This window comes from Tupaia chinensis, unplaced genomic scaffold (assembly GCF_000334495.1).
Source record: "Tupaia chinensis unplaced genomic scaffold, TupChi_1.0 Scaffold000058_1, whole genome shotgun sequence".
Taxonomy (NCBI): domain Eukaryota; kingdom Metazoa; phylum Chordata; class Mammalia; order Scandentia; family Tupaiidae; genus Tupaia; species Tupaia belangeri.
This window is the reverse complement of record NW_006159516.1, coordinates 234,088-257,572: the sequence shown is the minus strand read 5'-3', so window position 1 is coordinate 257,572 and position 23,485 is coordinate 234,088. Positions and strand designations below refer to the sequence as shown.

The following is a 23,485-nucleotide window of genomic DNA, read 5'->3' as shown; positions in this document are numbered from 1 at the left end:
ACTGACATCACAAACATTACTTTGAAGGTGCCAACTCCTGTAACAATTGAAAGTAGCGATATTTATACACTGTAGAGAACTGAGAGAGATGGTGGTAGAAGTGAATTTCTTTCCCCATAGACAATTACCTGTATTTTACTAAGTCTGAAAATTCAAGAATTGAGTGAAACATTTTTATCCTTATTGCAGATGTACTAGGTATTTTAAATGTCAGACTGATGAAAGGCCCCACCCTGATGATGCTTTCAAATGTAAGGGCTTCCTGTGTGGTTGCATCCAGAGAGGTCTCCTTCTTACATTTTGTGCTCACTTGTTAATTTCTTGTATAAAACAGACTTATAAAGACATTAGCCTATGCATTTTTTGCTTTCTCTTTAATGCTGGCCTTGGACTTTATGCCAAAGATCACCAAAAATTCTTAAATTCAGACCTTTTGTCCCAAGAGTTTGGACTCCTCAGGAAATACATTCTGCAACGATCCTCGCATCTTTCTCTAAAAATCAGGTACTTATTATTTTTAAGTTATTAATTTATTTAATGAATAGTTTATTTGTAAATCAAAAAGAATAAAAAATAAGTTGAATCAAAAGATTTATAAATGGTGGAATAAAAATAAGTTGAATCAAAAGATTTATAAATGAGGAAGTACAAATTCAGACCAATAGAGTGAGAGATAATAGATCGGTATTGCACTTTTTATGACAATCATCAGAGATAAGACTATCAAAGAAAGCTAGGAATGAATTCATAATGTTCATATGAAAGACACTTGGAGATAGTGAATCAAAACTCTATTGGGAATAGCTTAGAAAACCCAGTATTGGATTTACACTTTCAGTACTACTTCAAATAGCCATGAACTATTTAGGAATTAAAACATTCTCAAAGCTTCCTTTGAAATATTTTTAGTTTTTAAATTTGAACTACAATATACTAAACAAATAAAATTTTAAGATAAGCCTCAAGCTATTGGGATTCTGAAGTACACACATCAATTTAAGAACTTACTATGGCAATAACAAAATGGGTAAGATGTAACTTGTGTCCTCAGAGTATATCTCAGTGAAAAGACGCAGCACAAAGAAAAACAGAAGATGATTATAAAATAGAACTATAAAAAGCCTGAAGTGTTCATGGGGAGAAAAGATGAATTTTTGTTGAGATATTTATAAAGTTGGCTTTAAAAAAGTAGGACTTAAATAATATTTTCAGTAATTACCTGAGGATGGTAGACCAATATAGGTGAAGAAAAATATACACACCAGCAAGAGAGAAGAGCCTGACAAGAAGCATGAAAGTGGCCAGAGAAGACCATGATTAAAGGAAGGAATCAAGAAGATTTTGTGAACATGAAGGTAGATTCTATGGAACATAAAGTCTGCAAAATGTATAGGTGAGGTGAAACTGGGAGGATTGTCATCATCGGACCTTTTTTGATTTGTTTGAACTTTTATTCATTTTGCAATGATTATCAAATAACTCAACATGCGTCAACTTGTGATTTTAAAAAAGAATATTTGAGATAGAGTCATGAAATTGTATTTCATAACAACGTACTTTCTAAATATTTGTATACTTCAATGATCTGTATTGGTAGAATATTTTAAAGTTGGGAAGATTATAGTTGTCTTTGTATGTAAAAGTTTGTGCATTTGCTGTGTTCAAGTAAAGTACATATTCTTAAATATATTCTCTAATTTAAAAGAAGCTCCCAATCTTTTATTAGGCTAAATAAGAACAACTCCCAACCTTTTATTGGGCTAAATAAGAACGATATCTCTATACACCATCTATTTTAATGATAGCATTTCTAGGGTCCAAGGATTTACAATAGAGCTTTTGTGTGACTTTTAAAACATTTCTGCTTCTCAGAAATGGAAGAAGAAAGTGTGACGTATTCTGTGTTGCGCGTTCACTCTCCATCCCAGGGGCAGAGAACATCAGAAGTACCTGAAACAGAAGGAACCACCAGTTTTGAGCATCCAAGTATGTGACTTTCATGCTTTTATTTTGTTATTTTCTCCTTATTATATTCTATTTTAAAACATTATTTTCATTTGTCATAAGACATGTACACTCACCAGAGAGACACAAAGAGAGAAAGAGGATGAAAGCACCCTCTCTCCCTCAGGGGAGTGGTCATACTACAATCCCTTCTATTTCTTTTCTCCATCCTATCAGAATTTTGGGCATGTGTGGTGTATTTTTCAAACCTCTGGGGCCAGTATTCAAACTGTGGTCAGTTTTAGGGGGTTTGGCTCTCTATACCACTAGACTATGGGGCTGACCCATTTTACTCCATATTTTAAAATAATACCAGCAATATATCCTTTTCTTCAACACAGCAAATGCACAAACTTTTAGATATTTACTTAAAAAATTAAAGATGTCTGCTATTTTTTTTTTTTTTTGATAGTTTTTTGCTATTAATGTCTGCTATTTTTTTTGGATATTTTTTTGCTATAGGGCACGTGCACTTGCCAGAAAGACAGAGAGAGACAGAAAGCAAGAAATCACCCCCAGGGGGGATGGCCATGCTGCAATCCCTTCTCCTCCATTCTCCTCTCAGGATCTTGGGCACACATGCACATGAGCCCGGCATGAGTTTAAGTCACCGGGTCTGGGACTCAAACTGCGGTCGACTACATGGGAGTCCAGTGACATAGTCATTACACCAACTGCTGGTCCCACTATGTTCTTAACTATAGAGGTTAAATAAGTAATTCCAAGTGAGTAAGCAGGTTTTACATGAACTTATTTTATATACCATATTTATTTATTTTTTATCAAAATAACAGAATCACTATGAAGAATATTTCAAGAAATCGAAAATATTAATTATTGATTCATACCTCCTGTGAATTTATGGTTATTTCTCTTATTTACTTTTAAGTTATACCTTCCAACATCATGTCCCTATAGTATTTGGATCACCAAATATTTTGTCATTATTATCTATCTTACCACTACTATTTCATTTTCATCATTTATCGATCACATATGATTGTATGCATTTTGTGCAGTAGTATCATTGAACTGTTATTTGCCTCTGTATCTTATCTGCTATAAAAGGAGTTATGTGCACTTTGTGTGATTATAAACTTTCAAATATCTAAATGTCAAATTAGTTATTTGGGATAGATTTTTATTAGTGTAAATACCTAAAAATATAAACAATTTTATGTTTCTTGTCATATACAAAGTAACTTTAAAAATTAATTATTTTTGCCAGCCCCATAGTCTAGTGGTTAAAGGTAGCCAGATCCTATGTATGTGACTGATTGTGGTTCAAATTCTAGTCCTGGAGAACTGAAAACACATTGTGAGTGTAAGCAAGCCTGTCCCAAATCCTGACGGGATGGGAAAATGAAGGAAAAGAGACCATGGTGCAACCTCTCTCTCTTTTTCTCTCTCTCTCTCTCTTCCTCTGGTGAGCACACAGTGTCCATAACAATAAAAAACATTAATTGTTTAAATTTTCTTTTCACTTGTCTTTGTATCTCATTTTAAAGTTTTTTTTTTCCCTTAACTCTTAAATCTCCAATGAAGGAATTGGGGAACATAAAGTTAAATGTTTGCCCTCAAAGTACAGTTAGTTAGGAAAGATATTTAGCTACCAAGCCTCCCACAGTTCATCCTTGGTGCTTGTACTGTGAGAGAGTTGAGGCTACCAAAATAGAAAACAAACATGTATTTTTAAAGACATTTCTAAGTGTTAGAGACATGACTGATACTTAAGTTAGAAAGCTTAGATAAGAATAAAAGAAAAAATTATTGAATAAATAAATAAAATGTATCCATATTTGGGTTTATCTGAAAGTATTTTCCTAAAGATGTGAGGTTATGCATATAATATAAAGATGAAAGGTGTATATTAAAAATCAGATTAGTATTAGTATAAAATTATTTTATATTTATTCTAAAGTTTCATTTACTATGAATATATAATACAAATGGATATTTATATTTAGGCATATGTGAAGTAAAATGTGGTCCATAAATACGAAGTCAGAATTGCATGTATATTATATCAATTTTATACGATGGCTATTTTTGAAACAGTAAGTGCTTTTTATCACTATCGGTGCATTCTGATTACAACATATTTACATCCCATTACACAACTTTTCCTCTTCTGATATGTAAGTCCTTTCTGTTTCCATTTATTACGTTTGTGGTCATTATATTTTCAGTAATGTAACTCATCGAATGTGATTTACATTCTATTTATATTTTCATTAATTATATGATATTTAGTATTGATATATAATAAAATATTCGAAAGATTTAATTTTTTACATATTTACAAGGAAAGATATTTTTATAAATAGTAATAAAATTGTCTTTTATTTCTTTAACATTAATTAGAAAAATATCAAATTAAGAAACATAGACCTAGGGCCAGCTGGTGATGTGGTGGTTAAGGAGGCTGGATCCCACACGGCTAACTGCATGGTTTGAGTCATGGACTCATGGACCTGACAGCTTGAAAAACATGCTCGCCATGTGTGCATGCATGCACGAAATCCTGAAAGGAGGGACAAATAGAGAAGAAGGGATTTCAGTGTGACCATTCGCCTATGGAAGATGCTTTCTCACCTGTTCTCTCTTACTCTCTTTCTCTCTCTCTCTCACTGGTGAGTGTGAATGCGCTCAAGCAAATTAAAAAAAGAGAGAGACATAAAAATTAGTATTTTAACTCATTTTTTCTGTTTTAAACATTTTAATCATCATTTTAAAATCCTGTATTTTTTTTTTTGAGAGATTTTCACTGTAGGGCGCGTGCGCTCGCCAGACAGACAGAGAGAGACATAGAGACAGAAAGCGAGAAATCACCCCCCAGGGGGGATGGTCACGCCGCAATCCCTTCTCCTCCATTCTCCTCTCGGGATCTTGGGCACGCACGCACACGCGCCTGGCGTGAGTTTTAAGCCACCGGGTCCGGGACACGAACCGCGGTCGACTACGTGGGAGTCCAGCGACATAGCCATTACGCTAACTGCTGGTTCCCCAAATCCTGTATTGTTTTAACTAAAAATTAAAATTGTATACATTTATGACATAGTTGCTGTTTTGAGAGATATATGCATCGTAGAATGACTAAATAAACCTTACTGACAACCTATTACCTCATACACATGACTTTTTTTGTGATGAAAACATGTAAAGTCTACTCTCAGCATCTTTCAAGTAGACAATCATCATTTTAATGACTACATACCATGTTTAAAATTAATGTATAATTGTACACATTTATGAGTACAGCGTGAGCTTTTTGGATAGTTCATCTACTTTTGAATTCTTTTTTTTTCAATAGTTTTTTTTTTTACCTTAGGATGTGCACTTGCTGGGGATAGAGAGAGAGTCAGAGACAGAGAGAGGGAGAGAGTCAGAGACAGAGAGAGGGAAAGTGAGAAATCACCCCTCCAGGGAGAATGACCATGTTGTAATCACTTCTCCATTTGATCTTGGGCACCCATGCACATGCGCCGGCAGGATTTTCAAGCCACTGGGTCTGGGATGCGAACTGCAGTTGGCCGTGTGGGAGTCCAGTGATGTAACCACTATGCCATCTGCTAGTCCCACCTATTTTTAATTCTATGTGTCAGAGAACCTGGGATCAGACTGACCAAATCAATTTTCTTAAAATATAGGAGAATGAAACCACGGGTGCGTGCACACGTGCACACACCGCAGACACACACACACACATTCTTCTAGAGTAATCTGAAGAAAAAATATAAATCAGACAAAGATAAAATATTTAGAAACCACCAGAGAAAAATAACATTACTTTCAAGAAAAAAAAAACAAACAACAAAAAAACGAACTGTTGCTGACTTCATGTCAGAAATAAAGGAAGAACATTATGAAATTGCTTGGGAAAGACAATAAGTAAAATATAAACCTTGCCAACCTAGAACTCTATCTGAAATATATGGTTCAAATATATCATTTAGTGGTTAACACAGCGGTTAAACATGGTATGTTTGGAGCAGCATCTGAAGTGGCTGACTGCAACAGCTTGAGAAATATGCTAAGCATGTGTGCATGCATACACAGAATCCAGACAGGGTGACTACATGAAGAAAAAAGATTGCGGTGTAATCAGGGCCCACTACAGGATTCTCTCTTTGTCCCTCTCATGAGCATACATCCCCTTTGTCAATTAACATAAATAAATAAATAACATATATATATGCTAAATATAGTATATATTGCATAATTTATACACAATATGTTTATATATACATAACATTTTGGTTCTATCAAATAAAGTAGCACCATTCCTCTAAGTTTCTCTGTCTTACCACTTTAAACCATCATAGACGAGCACAACAAATATGAAGACTTGAAGGCAGAAAGGAGGTAGACTGGCTAAGTATTTCAGGATTTCAGAAATGACACAGAGGTATGCACCCTGGATTTTCTTATTGCCTCCCATCTCAGACAGGGTACTTCAGAAGTGTCCAACCTAGAACTATCAAGAAAGAGAGATAAATGACAAACAGAAAACTTCAAGATAAAGTACAACAAAAGGTTAATCTGATAACAGAAATCAACTTTGGCAATTGGTGTCCTATTTAAAACAAATACCAATCACTCCCCCGCCTCCCACCATTTCAGCAAAACTAAACAAAGAATTGCTTGTGGATCTCATCCCAACTCCTCTTTGCTCAACAGAAGCAGTCAGTGCTCCAATTTCTCCTCTGCAATAGGGTCAGTGGATCCTGAGGAAACTCCACCTTACACACTCATGTAGCAACCAGATAGTGTGAGTTTGAAGAGATAAACTTTCACCCCTCAGGTCTGTAATGAGGCAACATGAGTCAGTGCCCTGCTTTTACTAGGATGGCATCTATGGAGTCAGAGCAAAGCTGATTCCATGTGGTTCCCACAACCAGTTCTCACTTCTATAAGAAAAGTCTCAGTAGGGCTAACAGGAGAGATGAACTTTCTTACTATCTGCAGTGAGACAGTTTAAGGCAGTGCCCTGCTTTTAGCAAGGTGGCAGGAGAGGTACACTGGGAAGCTGAATATACACATCTACTTCTCTCTCTGCCACAGCATAACAGGAGAATTTCCTTAAGGAAAAAATAGTGAAATCACATCCAGAGTCTTAAAATAAAATATCCAAAATGGCAGGGTACAATAAAAATTCTTCATGAGAAAAACCTGGAATCACAATTTGAATGAGAAAAGACTATCAACACACATGAACGCTGAAATGAATTGCAAAAAGGAATTTGTTTTTGGCAAGGATTTTAAAGCAACCATTATAAAAATGCAACATTATGTAATTCTTTCTCTCTTTTTTTTTCTTTTTAGAGAGAGGAATTTGTTTTTGGCAAGGATTTTAAAGCAACCATTATAAAAATGCTTCAATAAGTAATTCTTTCTCTTTTTTTTTCTTTTGAGAGAGAGAGAGAGATTTTTGCTATAGGGCATGTGCGTTTGTCAGAGAGACAGAAAGTGAGAAATCACCCCCAGGAACTGGCCATGCCACAATCCTTTTTCCATTCTCCTCTTGGGATTTTGGGCATGAACATACATGTGGCCCATGTGAGTTTTAAGCCAACGAATCCAGGACGTGAACCGAAGTCAACTATATGGGAGCCTAGTGACATAACTGCTACACCTTCAGCTGGTCCCAATCAGTAATTCTTTTTAAAACGTTAAAATAAGTAGAAAATATCACCAAAGAAGTAGAAGTTATGAAAAAGAATCATCTTGTCATTTTCTATTTGATATATACTTTTCCCACCATGGATATACTCATCAAGTGACTAGTACATTTTTAGTTTCCTTCTTTTTACCTGCTTTCAAATTTGAGAAACAACGTTCATATCTCTAGCTAAAGTTTGTGGAAAAAACTAAAAGAATAAATTTTGGATTTAAATATAATCTTGCAAAATATATGAAAACAAAAGTATAGACGTATTAAAATGGAAGCTGTGATGGTTAATTTTATGTGTCAATTTGACTGGATCCCTAGGTACCCAGATATTTATCTGAACATTATTTCTGGGTGTGTCTGTGAAAGTATTTCTGGTTGACATTTGTACTTGAATCAACAGACTGAGTAAAACAGATTACTCCCTCTGTGGCTTGAGAAGCACACAGAATGCATGGTGTGCATGCCCAAAATCCTGAAAGGAGGGAGAAAAGGAGAAGAAAGAATTGAGGCATGGCCATTCCCTATGAGGGGGTTCTTAATCTCTCTCACACTCTCTCATGACCACATGCGCCCTTTGGCAAAGTTAAAAAAAAAAAAAAGAAAAGAAAGAAATGAAACTATTTCATTTGTACTCCTTCAAGGAGCACAAAATGAGACATTACAAAATGATACAAAGAATAATATTTTGGGCACAAAAACAGACACATAGACCAATGGAATAGAATAGAGGACCCAGAACATACAGCCAACTGATTTTTGACAAAGGTAATGAGACATTTCAATGGGGAAAAGATAGCCTTTTAAAAAAAATAATGCTAGGAAAACTGGATATCTGTCCCAACACACAAAAAATGATACTAGATTTTATACTCTCACCATTTACAAAACTTAAGTAAAAATAGATTAATGATCTGAATGTAAAGCCCAAAGCCATAAATTCACTGGTGGAAAACAGAGGAGAAACATTTCAAGATATTGGAGTAATCAAAGATTTCTTAAATAAGATGCTTAAAACAAGAATAAAAACACCAAAAATAGATAAGCGGGATTACATTGATGTAAAAATCTTCACAGCAAAGGAAGTAATAATTGGAATGAGATAACCCACAAAATCGGAGAAAATATTTGTGAACTACATCTCTGCACAGGTTATATTTATTTAAACATTCACAATTGTGATTAATTGTATATTTATATCTTATTGTAGTTTAGGTTTCTTTCTGTTATGGTTTAAATGTTTCAGTCTCTCCCACATTGATTCAAACTCAAATACCTCACCTACAAAAAACTAATAATCTAATTAAAAATGGGCAGTTGGGGCCAACAGGTGGCATAGTGGTTAAGGCACTAGACTCCCATGTGGTCGAATGTGGTTCAAGTCCTGGACCCAGTGGATTGAAACTCAAACCACGTGCATGTGCATGTGTGCCCAAAATCCAGAGAGGAGAATGGAGGGATAAGGGTTATTGTAGTGTGGCCATTCTCCCCCTCCTCTCTGGGGCTTATTTCTTTTTGCTTTCTGTCTTTCTCTGGCAAGTGCATGCGTGCTGTAGCAAAAAATCTCTCTCTCTCTCTTTCAAAAAAAAAAAAAAAAGAGGGAAAAAAGGGCAAGGGCAATTGATTTGACCAGTCAACTCTCAAAGGAAAACATATAAGTGACTGAAAGGCATATAGAAAAAAAATGTTCAACATCTCTTGTTATAAGGGAAATGCATACCTATCTTCAGTCAGAATAGCTATGATTAAAAAGAAAAAAAGAATAGCAAATGCTGCAAAGATTGTGAGGAACGAAGAACTCTTATACATGGTTGCTGAGAATTTAAATTTGTATAGCTACTGTGGATAATAATACAAAGGTTACTTAAATGTCTAAAGATGGGTTGGTTAGCCCCTGGTCTAGGGCTAAGGGAGCTGGATCTCACATTGAGAACCACGTTTAAGTCCTGGCCCCAAAGGTTTGAAAAATATGTCAGGAATATGTGCCTGCATGCCTTAAATCCTGATGAGATGAAGAAATGGATGATGAGGGATTATGGCATGACGACAACCCATTAGGGAGTGTTTTTTCCCTCTTTCTTCTCTCTGGATCTTTAGTAAACATACACATTCCCTGGCATTTAAAAAAAATGAGTATTTAAAAAGAGAACTAGTACATGACCCAACAATCCAATTATTGTGTATATATCAAAGGAATAGTTAATCACACATTTGGAGAGATTTACATATCTATGTTTTATGTAACACTATTCACAATAATTAAGTCATGGATTCAACCTAAGTTTCCAACAACCAAAGAATGCATTGTGAAAACATGGCACATTTACACAATGGAGTACTAATGTGAGTGTGCAGGGGTGATTAGGCCCAGCATTCATGCTGGTTCTTGTCAGACACTTATTCAGCCATAGAGAACAACAAAAATTCTTTCATTTGACAAAAGGAGATGAACACAAATATAACTGTAAGTGAAATAAGGCACACGATAAAAGATAAATATGTTCTCATTTAACATATACTACATATTTTCACTCTGTGGTAGAAACTGAAGGATTTTAAAATGTAGGAATAGAGGGACCAACAGATAGTGTAATGGCTATGTCACTAGACTCCAATTTAGTTGACTGCAGTTTGAGTCCTGGACCTGGTGGATTAAACTATGGCAGGCTCGGGTGCATGCATACCCAAGATCTCAAGAGGAGAATGGAGGAGTGTGGCCATCCCCCGGGGGGTGATTTCTCACTTTCTGTCTCTCTGTCTCTCTGGCAAGCACATGTGCCCTATAGCAAAAACCTCTCCTAAATAAATAAAAAAAAAATATGTAAAAATAAAAATGTAGAAATAGAGAAAGCTATGGTAGCTATCAGAAGCTATATGAAGAGGGGATGGGTAGGAAGTTTATGAGAAAATTTTTAACGAATATAAGAATGCATGTAAATAAGAGGTTATGGGAAGGTATACCATGGTAGAGTAAAAAATATGGACAATTTAATAAATATTTCAAGGGACCAGGAGATAGTGTAATGATTATGTCTCTGGACTCCCAGTGACTGAGCATGGTGGAGTCCCAGACTTTGTGACTTGAAACTAATGCCAGGCATGAGTGCACGTATGCCCAAAATATAGAGAGGAGGATGGAGGATAAGGAATTGCAGTGTGGCCATTCCCCTGGGGGATAATTTCTCACTTTGTCTCGCTGTTTCTCTGATGAGCACAAGTGACCTATAGCAAAAACTTTTCTCTCAAAAAAAAAATTTTTTTTTAAAAAGCATGTGATCTAGTAGAATTATTATCAAATGTGTACACATAATGCAATTTTCAATGTCATAGATGACTATGGGTATATTCTTGATTTGATTTTTGTATGTGGTACAAATGGTTTTAAAAACTATACTGTAAGGTCAAACAGTGGTGCAATTGGTTAAGGCAGCTGGATCCCACACGACTGACTGCATTGTTGAAGCCCTGGATCCAGCTGCTTGACAAACATGCTGGGTGCATGTGTGCAGGCCCAAAATTCCAAGAGTAGAATAAAAGAGAAGGTGTAGCAGTGTGGCCATCCCCCCTGGGAGATGCATTCTCTCTTGCCCTCTCTCTTTTTTCCTGTCTCTCTCTAGTGAGTACATGTGTTCTTCAGCAAAAACAAAAATATTAACAAAAATCATAAGAAGTACTGCAGTTCACAAAGACATATATTAATATATTGAAACAAAAAAATCATAATACATAGTGTAATATTTCTGAAAGATTAATTGTATGTGTGATACAATAAAGGACATTGAAAAAATAATGTAAAATGTTGGAAACAAGTCCCATGTAGGCTTGACAAACTCAGTTGTCCTCTTGCCCCTCCTAGACAACCTTGCTAAATCTGCATTTGGGTCCTCAGAGGTACCTCACCCCTGGATTTTACAGGCAGGTCATGTGGGTCTTCCTTGGGCCTGACAATTGGCTGGCTTCTGGCACTTCCTGGACTACCTTCTTAGGGCTGTGTTCTGAGGGTTATTCTGACCCCAGGCATTAAAAGATAGCTGTGCAGGCACTGCCTGGGTCTACTGGACTCATCTCCAAACTCCCCTGGACTACCTTGCTAAGACAGCATTTGAGTTTTAAGGCTATCCTCCTCTGGGTTTCACCAACTGAATGTTCAGGCTCCAGCTGACCCTACAAGGCTCAGTCAGTTCAACATTCTTCCAAACATTCTTCCAGCACTAGTGTGGGCCTACTCAAGCTGGTCTAGCCCCTGCTGTCTCCTGGGCACTGCAAGGCACTTTAGCTGGGCCCACTCCCCTTAGGACTTTCAAGATCACCCCCTATTTTTCTTGGCCCCACCCACATCTGGGAGTTGTAAGCCTTCCTTCCCAGATTCCATTCAGTTCCACTTGCCTCCAGGTCTCAAGGGGCACCCAACCTAGTCCTGGCTTTAACATACTTGGATTTTTCTTGGCCCTGCTAGCCTCTGGCCTTTGCAGACTGCCCTCCCAAGCCCTGATGGGTCCCTCGGTCCTGTTCACTTCAGGGGTGCCCTTTCTGGGCATGCTGAGGCCATATTTGGCCCCACCCACTCCCAGACATTATAAGACTTTTATACCTGGCTCTTCTTGGGTCCCATTTGTCCTCCACCATCATCACCTTTCCTCAGAGTCTCACTGCCACCCTTTCCAGGATCCAGCCCTGTCATACCACACAATGGGCTCTGCTCAGAACTCACATCCTGTGAAAGGAGCAGATACCTCCTAACCTAGCCCACTAGGCCTTACTAAGCTGCTAGAACTGCAGTAGACCTTACCTGGGCTCCACCCAACCCCCCATCTTCACAGAGTATGGTACACAGCCCCTTCCCCCTCCTACTCTGAAAAAGTCTCCTAGCTCTGAACCTGCTACCTTTTGACATCCCTGAAAATATAGATTCTCCTGCAACAAATTCAATCAGAATCAATGTCAAAGTGATTTATCCAACTAGTACTAATGCTCACAGTCATAGAAAAAATAATTAAAAAACTAAATAATAATAACAATATTGCCACTTTAGAATCTACTTCATAAAAATCAGCTCCAAATGAACATATGAATAATGAATAAAGTAAAGGAAATCACAGGAAACTTGGAAGTGTAATTCAAAACACTTATCATGCTAAAACTCAATGAGGTGCAAGAGAAAACAGAAACAATTTCAGGAGAAAATCATTCCATAAATTAGGAATTCAGGAGAGGTGGACATCTAAGGAATAATCAAACAGAAATGAAGATGATGAATACAATACAGAAATAAATTCTGTAGACAGTATTAAGTATAGATTAAGTCATGCAGGACAAAGAATCTCTGAGGTTGAAGAAATAACCTTTGAAATAGGCCAATCTACAAAATACAAACACTACAAATGAGAACAACATACGTGAAACTTGGAACACCATTAATCTACCAAAGGCCATATAATCAGTATCCCAGAGGCAAAGAGACAGGTATAGGCAGGGAAAATCTATTTCATGAACTATTCTCTGAAAACTCTCCTAGTGTAGGGGAAAATAAGGAGAGGTAAAATTGGAAGTGAAAAAGGAGATATTATAACAGATAGAAAAGATCATTAAGGAATACTATGAGCAACTACATGCCCCAAAATTGGAAAATCTAGAAGAAATGGACAAATATTTGGATGCATACAATACACTTGAATTGAAACGGGAAGAAATAGGAAACTTGAATACTTCAACACACAAAAATGAGATTGAATCAGTAATACAGTCCCCTAAAAAAGAAAAGTCCCTGGCTTCACTGTTGAATCCTACAAAACCTTTAAAGAAGAATTAACACCATTTCTCAAATTATTTCCAAGTATCCAGAGACCCTTCCAAACTCATTCTATGAAGCCACCATCACCTTGATACCAAAAGTAGACCAGGACATTTAAAAAAAATAAAGAAAGAAGAAAAAAAATGGAAGTACAGACTAATATCTTTGATGAAAGATAAATGCAAAACTTCTCAACAAAATACTAGCAAATTAAATCCAACTGTGTATTCAGAAGATTATACAGCATTACTGATAGGTTTTATTCTATAGATGCAAAGATGATTCAATATTTGCAAAGCAATAAATTTAATACATTACATTAAGAGAAGAAAAGACAAAAGTCATATGAATATATCGATTACTGTACAGAAAGCATTTGATAAAGTACACCATCCCTTTGTAATTAAGACTTTCATCAAAATAAATACAACACAAGGAAAGTCATATATGATAAGCCCATAGCTCATATAATACTGAACTGGGAAAAGTTGAGGGCTTTCCCACTAAAAACTGCAACAAGATAAGTTTGTCCACTTTCTCCACTCGTTTACAACATTGTAGTGAAAGTTCTAGCCAATTCAATCAGATAAGAGATTAAAATAAAAGGTGTACAAATAGAAAAAGCAGAACTTAAGCTTTCCCTATTTGTAGATGGCATGATTACATACAGAAACTACTAAAGAATCTACCAAAAACTCCTAGAAGTCATAAATAAATTTAGTAAAGTTACAGAATACAAAATCAACATACAAAACTCTAGTTCTTTTTAAATAGACCAGTAACAAGTGAATGACTCATAATTAAATAAAATCAATTTAAGATAGCCATACACAGAAAAATAAAATACCTAGGGATAGATCTAACCACAGAGGAGAAAGATCTTTACAATGAAAATTATTTTAAAAAACTGAAGAAAAAAAGAAATTGAAAAAGATACAAGGAAAGGAAAACCATTCCTTTACTTGGATTGACAGACTCAATGTAATTAAAATGTGAATAGTACCCAAATTCGTTTACAAATTCAGTGCAATCCCTATTAAAATATGAGTGACATTCTTCACAGAACTAGAAAAAGGAATCATAAAGTTTTTCTGGAATCAAACATCTTGACATTTCCAAGGCAAAGCTATGCAAAAAGAGTAAAGTTGAAGGCATACTACTATCCAATATCAAAGTATGTTATAAAGACATAATAATCAAAACAGCATGGTACTGGCACAAAAACTGACACTTAGGGCAAAGTAAAGGATTCAAAAATAAACTCAACAACATACAGTCATCTGATTTTTTAATAAAGTGCATGTGATAATCTACTGGAGAAAAGAAAGTCTTCTCAACAAACAATCCTAGGAAAACTGAATATTCATCACAGAAAAATGAAACTAGACCTTTATTTACCACCATTAACAAAAATAAACTGAAAATGGATTATAAATTTAAATATAAAGGTCAAAATTATAAAATTACTTATGAAAAACAGAAGGGAAACATTTCAAAACACTAGAGTAGGCAAACATTTTCAAAGAAAAAAGCAAAAACTTTAAAGCATGGGCAATCATACCGAAAATAGACAAGTGGAATTACATTAAGCTAAAATAATCTGCAGATCAAGAAATATAATAAATGGAGTAAAAAGAAAAATCCATAGAATAGAAAATGATGTTTGTAAACTTCCTCATATAAAGGACTGATAACCAGAAAGCAGAGGGAACTCAAATTGCACACCCACCAAAATACTAATAATAATCCAATTAGAAAATGAACAATGCACCTGAACAGATAACCCTCAGAAAAGACATACAGATGTCTAAAAACATGTGAAAAATGTCCACCATCTTTTGTCATAAGGGAAATGCAAATCAAAACCATAATGAGGTATCTAACTCCATTCAGAATGGCTATGTTCATAAAAATCAAAAACAACTGTTGCAAGGGTGTGGAGAAAAGGGAAACTTTATGCCCTGTTTATGGAAATGTAAGTTAGTATAGCCACTGTGGAAATGATGAGGAGGATCCTCAAAAATCTTTAAATCGAACTACCCAGTAATCACTTTTGAGTACTTACATAAAAGACAAATCACTCTACCAGAGGGACATTAGCACATCCTGGTTTATTGCAGCATCATTCAAAGTAGCTGAGATATAAAATCAACTTGAGTGCTCCAAAACTGATGAATGGATTAAGAAAATGTGGCACAGGTGCCAGCATGTGCTGTGGTGGTAAAGGCACTGGATTTCCAAATGGCTAACCATGGTTAGAGTCCCAGATACTGGTGGCTTGAAAATCGCGTTGGGCACGTGTGTGTGCATGCCTACAATCCAAGAGGAGAACAGAGGAGAAGGGATTGCAGTGTGGCCATCCTCCCTGGGGGATGATTTTTCACTTTTTCTTTCTATATTTCTCTGCAGCAAGCACACATACCCTACGGCAAAAGTCTAACAAAAAAGAAAAAAAGAAGAAAATGTGGCACATACACAATAAAATACTGCCATAGGGAACAACGTGATACTGTCATTAGAGACAAAGTGGCTACATCTAGAAGATTTAATACTGAACGAAATAATCAGAATATGAAAAGCAAACACTACATGTCCCTGCTTAGCATTTGTTAAATGTCTGCACTTTGTGACAGAAACTGAAAAACTCACAGGCATGGAAATGAGAGGGCAACTGTAGCTACTGGAGACAGAATGGGGAATTGAGAAGTGGAGGAGAAGGGATTAGGAAGTAATTATTTTTTAAATTAAACTTTTTTTTCTTACATTCAATCACTGTGTATCATTACAGCATACCAAACAAATCTTCCCATGATGAATACCCTGTATGTTGGTTCAGTCAAAGATATTACCATACACATCATCAACAGAAAACTCCATTTTGTGTCCTTTAAATGTTTTGTTTCTTTTTTCTTTCCCTTGATGCCTTCCCTCTCACCCTGCCCTATTTCCCACCCTCCTTACACATTGTCTCTAGTATCCACAGTTGTTTTCCATACTGTTGATACCTTTCAATCTTTCAGTTTCTGCCATGGAGTGCAGATATTCGTATATATCCAGTGGGGACATAAAATATCTCTTTTTCATAATCTGCCTTTCTTCACTCAGCAGTAAATCTTCTATATTCATCCACATTCTATTAACTGCCAGGGTCTCATTTTTTTTTTTTTTATGGCTGAGTAGTATTCAATAATGCATATGTGTCACACTTTTTCAATCCATTCATCTGTTCGTGGACATTTGGGTTCGTTCTATGTCTTAGCAGTTGTGAGTAATGCTGCCATAAACCAGGTAAAAGATGGGGAGTCAACAATTGTTTTGTACTTTATACTAATAATAGTGCTTTAGAATGAAAACTATGCCTGAGATCTGGCAAACAGAAAACAAAGTTGTTAATGCAATTAAATGGCAAAAGCTAAAAGTAAAGATTTATTTTCAGACATAAATTGAGGTATGAACAGAAGCAAAATGATTGGCTACTAGCTCTCTCTCTCTCTCTCTCTTGCTCTCTATTAGGTAAATTGAAAAATAAAAAATGATTTGGCACTTTCAAAGGTAACTTCACCAGAGCCTGAAGAGCCAGTAACCAGTAAACGACTTGTCCCAGCATCATATCTTCTGTGCTCTTTATTTTTGTCAGACTGGTTTGTGGTTTGGAGAATGCGCCTTTTTTTTTTTTTTTTTTTTGTACCTTTGCATTTAAGTTTCATAATTTTCATTCATGTGTGTACTCACACACACAAAGAAACAAGCATGAGGGAGGGATCAGCAGTTAGCGTAATGGCTGGGTCACTGGACTCCCATGTAGTCGACTGCGGTTCAAGTCCTGGACCCAGCGGCTTAAACTCACGCCAGGCATGTGTGCATGTGTCCCCAAGATCCTGAGAGGAGAATGGAGGAGAAGGGATTGCGGCATGGCCATCCCCCTTGGGGTGTGATTTCTCGCTTTCTATCTCTCTGTCTCTCTCTGTCTTTCTGGCAAGTGCACGTGCCCTATAGGAAAAAATCCTCTACAAAAAAGAAAAAAAAAAAAAGCATGAGGGAAGATTTGGATCCAAGCAGTGAAGCGGTGTCACCCTTTTCATCATCTCTTCAAGTGATCAAGAGTAAAGAAAACCAATTTTGAAACTATAACATTTCTGATTCATAAATACACAGTTATTTCTACTTGAGCACATAGAAGATAATTCACTGTTATTAAAGCTCTTTAATTAAGGCAATTGCATATATTTTAAAAGCAATGATAAGTTTGGCTGTCTTCCAGATCTGTGTAGTGGTCTGGTCAGCTGGATATGATCAATTATCTACCTCAGAGTCTATTTTATTTTGTGCTCAGACAGGTAGTTGGCTCTCCCTGTCTCTATAGACCAAATCCTTCTAGCTCAGGAGATAGGGCTAAGCACTTATTTCTTTTGAGCATTTTTTAGTTCTTCAGTTGTATGCTTGTATTTAATTATAGATGTCAGTAACATTTTATAATTTCAAAAGTCCTTGTTGGAATGTGAAGTGTAGATTCTCATGAAAATTACATAGTGATAAGAGAAATGTATTTTTGCTTTAGTTTTTGTTTTCTTTTTATAAAGTTGTGGTATTGGGACTAGCAGTTGGAGTATTGGCTATGTCACTGGACTCCCATATAGTTAACTGTGGTTTGAGTCCCAGACCCAGTGACTTAAACTCACACTGGGTGTGTGCGTGTGCGTGCCCAAGATCCTGAGAGGAGAACGGAGGAGAAGGGATTGCGGTGTGGCCATGCCCCCTGGGGGGTGATTTCTCGCTGTCTCTCTCTGTCTTTCTGGTGAATGCATGCGCCCTATAGCAAAAATTGCTCCCTCTCAAAAAAAAAAAAAAAGTGGTATTGGTTCTATGCTCCCTGGAATATTTTTGCTTTGTGAATGTCCAGACTAAACACATCACCCTCTGCATATCTAGTACATGCATAAACCTGGGGCTTTCACTGCTTGATATATTTGCATCAGTTAAGACAGAAATTTCATAGTTTGGTTAGAGGGGGAGGGGAAATTTGCTGCTAGAAATGTTTGAACTAAGTGCCATACTCATCTGGGTAAGATTTGGGAAACATAACCTCCATACATAAAATTTTTAAAAAATCAGTTAAATATCACATAGCAGATAGCCATTAAATTATAAAAAAAAATTTATGAAGGAAGACCTTTTGTATAGATTGAAAAAAAAGATTTTCCTAGAGATATCTATATGATCAAGAGAGTTAATTTTTAATTTTTGTTTTACTAATGCCACAAACTTGCCAGTGGAAACGTATTTGTATGGTTTGAGATAATTAATTTTCTTTCCTACCACTTGTTAAATACTAAAAGACATTTTGAACTATACATTCAATCAGATTGTTAACTTTTCCTGTTTTATTTGTTTTGAGAATCTTTGAATAAAAACATTTGAAATTTAAAAAAAAAGATGGGTAAATGAACTGAACAAACAACTCTCTAAGGAAGAAAGTTGTACAAATAGTCAAAAAAGCATATGAAAAAAGGCTCAGTATCCCTTATCATAAGGAAGATGTAAGTGAAAATCACAATGAGATACCATCTACTCCAGTCAGCATGGTTAGAATGTAAATTAATTAATTTAAAAAATGTTTCAGAAAAAAAGAAAAGCTCATGGAAATACGTGTAATGGGAAAACTATGTATGAATTTGAAAAAATTTTTGTACCAAAATAAATTCATACTAAAAAGCCCAAAAATAACAACAACAACAACAAAAATAAAACAAAGATCGATAAGTGCGAGATTGTGGTGAAAGAGGAACTTTCCTACATTGTCAGTGGGAATGTAAAGAAGTGCAGCCGCTATGACAAACAACATGCAAGTTCCTCGAAGACCTACAAATAGAACTATTATATGATCCAGCAACTCCATTCCTGGGCGTCTACTCAAAGAATAGGAATACACACAGTAAAACACTTTCACATACATGTTTATTGAGGCATTGCTTGCAATTGCTAAAACAGGAAATAATGATTAATAAGACACAAGAATGCATGAACAGAAAGCAAGTAAGTTATGGAATGGCATGCCACAACAGAATAAAACAAGAGTGTTTCTACTCCTATGTACATATATCTCTGGAAATAAATCCTATTAGAATAAAAATTAATGGTGCACAACATAATGCATGTTCTCTGTTGAAGAAGATAAACATGGTAATATCTTTCATTTGATTATCACACAGTGCATGCATGCTTTGAAAAGCCATATTGCAGCCCACAAAGATATACAATGATTAAATCTAAGTAAGAACTTGTAAACTAAAAAAAGTGGAATGAAAAGCATTTCAAGCTACTTTCTTAACATTAGACATTCAATGATGTCTATTACAATGCAAGGGTGGATAAAACTGGCCATTAGTGCAAATATACTTGGTATCTTATGTAACCATAAGGTAAGCCTAATGAAAGGCCTAACCCAGAGCTGATACAGAGTAAAATGAGCAATCATGAAAGAGTTTCCTGTGTGGTTGCATCCAGAGCACACTTCTGTATTCTATACTCAGCTCTGAGAGTCTCTCATAGGACAGACAAAGGTGTTACAGTCTGTCTTCTTTTCTGGGCTGTTGCTCCATACTAAGGACCATCAGAGTTCTTAAATGTAAACTTCCGTCATAAGAGTTAAGATCTTTTTCTTCCCAGGATCTGTTTACATACTCTTCAAAGTTCAGACATTTTCTTCTAAAAACCAGGTATTTGTAATTTCTCAGATATTCATTCTATTTTTTAAGAATATTTAAAGATGATTTTAGAGAAGTTGGGTCAAAGGAAACTAAAGTAATGTGATCAAAGACAAACTGATTTATCAATATTCAGTTTTATATATTATTTAGAAAAAAAGGGAATAAAGTGTGGGTGTGACAGGGAAGGTGAAATGTAGGAACAGAGGACAAACAGGAAAGAGGGACAGGAAAAATTGAAGGAAAGACATTCTAGGGGGGACATTTTGTGAGTCTGAATAATCTTCAATAAGCTATTCTAATGATCATCATTTGATTTTTAGTAATTTTATTATTATCATCATTATAAATATTTGATATGACATTGTTAAATACTTTTGTGATAGCTAAAGATTGTTATGTGTATAAAAATAGGGATTTAAGAAATATAAAATTCAACTGGAATAAAACAAATTAAATTACCATAGGATACGTCTTTTGATTATGAAGAACTTGCATATCTTATCTCCTGGTAAGACATAAAGAATTTTTATAAAGATTTAAAAAGTTTTTCTAAAACGCTTTAGTCAGAAATTAGTTTTTCCAAATTACTTTAAAATTACTGTTTATTTAGTACCCAAACCATTACCTTTGTACATAAATTTAACTCAATTTTAAACTGGGTAGAGAATTCTAATAAACAGCTCTAAATTATTAAGACATATTAAGGAATTCATAATAACGTGAGAGACACTAATGAAAGCAAAATAAGAGGAGGCAACAGAATAGTGACAAATAAGAATTATGAGAAAGTTGGGAGAAGAGATAAACTCTTATTAGAGGATCTGGAACTTCATTTATCATTAAAGGAGGTGGAACTTGATTTACAGGATAAATAAACTAAAATTATAGTGAGTGAGTATAGGAGTAAACTATGCCAGAGAAGAAAGAATTTGGGCAAACTCTGTTGGCAAGAGAAGTACTTATGCTAAAAAGAATAATTATGAGAAAATGGGGATGAGTGGAAGCAGCACATAAGAGTAAAAAGAGAGTAGATCAGGTGAAATTGTGGAAGAAAAGAATGGCAACTTGTAAAATAAATTTCATTCTGCAGAATGTAATGAAGTCATAAGATTATCAATGGTTCTATTGTAGTTTTACTTTTAAATGAGTGATAATTATAGACTTACGATTGTGAAAAGACAATATTCAAAACACCAAAAATGATACACCATACCAACCTTATAACTTTAAAGAAATTCATTTTTTCTCATTCTTAAAATGTTCCACATTTGTAATTAAATCCTAGACACTAGTGGAGTTTATACTCAATACTATTTTATTTCATACCAATTTTATTTACTGACTTCACAATTTATACAAATTAAAAATATATTTTTCTGTTTATTTTTATTTATCTCTGCCCTTCAGTTATGAGTGGAACAAATATAACCTATTCTAATTGTCTATTTAAACATTCATCTGAGCCACAGAGAAGACAAGATCAGAACTCTTTCAGCCATCTAGGTATGTGTAATTTCTGTATTAAGATTTAAATTGCATTAAGTATATAATATTATGCTTAAATACACAGGCAGGTGTGTGTGTATGCACACACATGTGCATAATTTAAATGTATCTCTCTTTTTTTTTTTAAGTTTTTGCCATAGGGTGCATGAGCTTGCCAGAGAGGACAGAGACTGAGAGACAGTAAAAGGGAAGGTGAGAAATCACCCTCCACGGGGGATGCCCATGCTGCAGTCCCTTTTCCTGTTTTTCTCCTGGGATTTTTAGGCACACACGCACGCCCGAACACCCAGTGTGATTTTCAAGCCACGGGTTCCAGGCCTCAAACTGCCATCAGTCATGTGGGAGTCCAGAGCCTTAACCACCATGCCACTTGCTGATCCCTAAATGTATCTCTTTTTACCAGACTGAAAAAACCAACAAACAAACAGCAATAACAACAAAACCAAAACCACATTATTGAGTGAAGATTAAGACGTTTTCCTATGATATTTAATCCTATCGACTATGTTATACTGTTAAATCAATGCTTTTTGAATGAATGAAGGAACTGGAAATTGAGCTATGTTCTCATCTCTTATTACTATAATTGCGATATCATAATTACTATAACAATCATTTATAGCAATAAAGTAAATTCTATTTTTCTAACACTGACACTGTTATTTGGAGATTATTTTTTCCTGTTTTTTTTTTTTTTTGATTTAAAATTTTTGCCAGTGTGGTGTATTCAAAGGGGTTCCTTTTTTAATTTTTTTAAATTTAAATTTATTTATTTGCATTCATTCACTGTACATCATTACAGCATACAAAATGAGATTTTCCATCCAGAGTACACTGTATATTGTCTCAATCAAGCACATCAACAAACATGTTATTGTCAGCAAATAACTTTCCAATTCTTGTTTTCTGTATGTTTTGCTTTTTTTCCCCCACACGCACGCCCGAACACCCAGTGTGATTTTCAAGCCACGGGTTCCAGGCCTCAAACTGCCATCAGTCATGTGGGAGTCCAGAGCCTTAACCACCATGCCACTTGCTGATCCCTAAATGTATCTCTTTTTACCAGACTGAAAAAACCAACAAACAAACAGCAATAACAACAAAACCAAAACCACATTATTGAGTGAAGATTAAGACGTTTTCCTATGATATTTAATCCTATCGACTATGTTATACTGTTAAATCAATGCTTTTTGAATGAATGAAGGAACTGGAAATTGAGCTATGTTCTCATCTCTTATTACTATAATTGCGATATCATAATTACTATAACAATCATTTATAGCAATAAAGTAAATTCTATTTTTCTAACACTGACACTGTTATTTGGAGATTATTTTTTCCTGTTTTTTTTTTTTTTTGATTTAAAATTTTTGCCAGTGTGGTGTATTCACAGGTGTTCCTTTTTTAATTTTTTTAAATTTAAATTTATTTATTTGCATTCATTCACTGTACATCATTACAGCATACAAAATGAGATTTTCCATCCAGAGTACACTGTATATTGTCTCAATCAAGCACATCAACAAACATGTTATTGTCAGCAAATAACTTTCCAATTCTTGTTTTCTGTATGTTTTGCTTTTTTTCCCCATCCTTGATTCCCTATCTCTTACCCTCTGCCATCTCCCACTCTCCTCCCACACTGTCTATGGTATCTATGTTTGCTTTCTATACTGTTTTCCTCCCACATTTTATTGAATTACTAAAGACCTTAATTAATCTAAATATCTTCATAGCAAACACAGCTGATAGATACATTTCCATGAACACAAGTCTAACTTTAGGCATCCTATAAAGTAGCAC

At 35.3% G+C, this 23,485-nt stretch overlaps 1 protein-coding gene across 2 annotated transcripts in view; it reads left to right on the top strand.

Moving 5' to 3' along the window:
• The first annotated feature begins 337 nt into the window (after positions 1–337).
• The window catches only part of LOC102483962 (natural killer cells antigen CD94-like), a 44,698-nt gene continuing 21,550 nt past the window's right edge, over positions 338–23,485 (top strand). Inside the window, exons 1-3 of one of the 2 annotated variants that reach the window (XM_027776614.1) lie at positions 338–504; positions 1,873–1,986; positions 21,581–21,676. In XM_027776614.1, the coding sequence (XP_027632415.1) occupies positions 1,875–1,986; positions 21,581–21,676 (208 nt within the window). In that variant the 5' untranslated portion in view covers positions 338–504; positions 1,873–1,874. Of the gene's footprint in view, positions 505–1,872; positions 1,987–20,037; positions 20,183–21,580; positions 21,677–23,485 lie in introns of those variants that run through there. The other variant, XM_027776615.1, reaches the window with a different exon arrangement.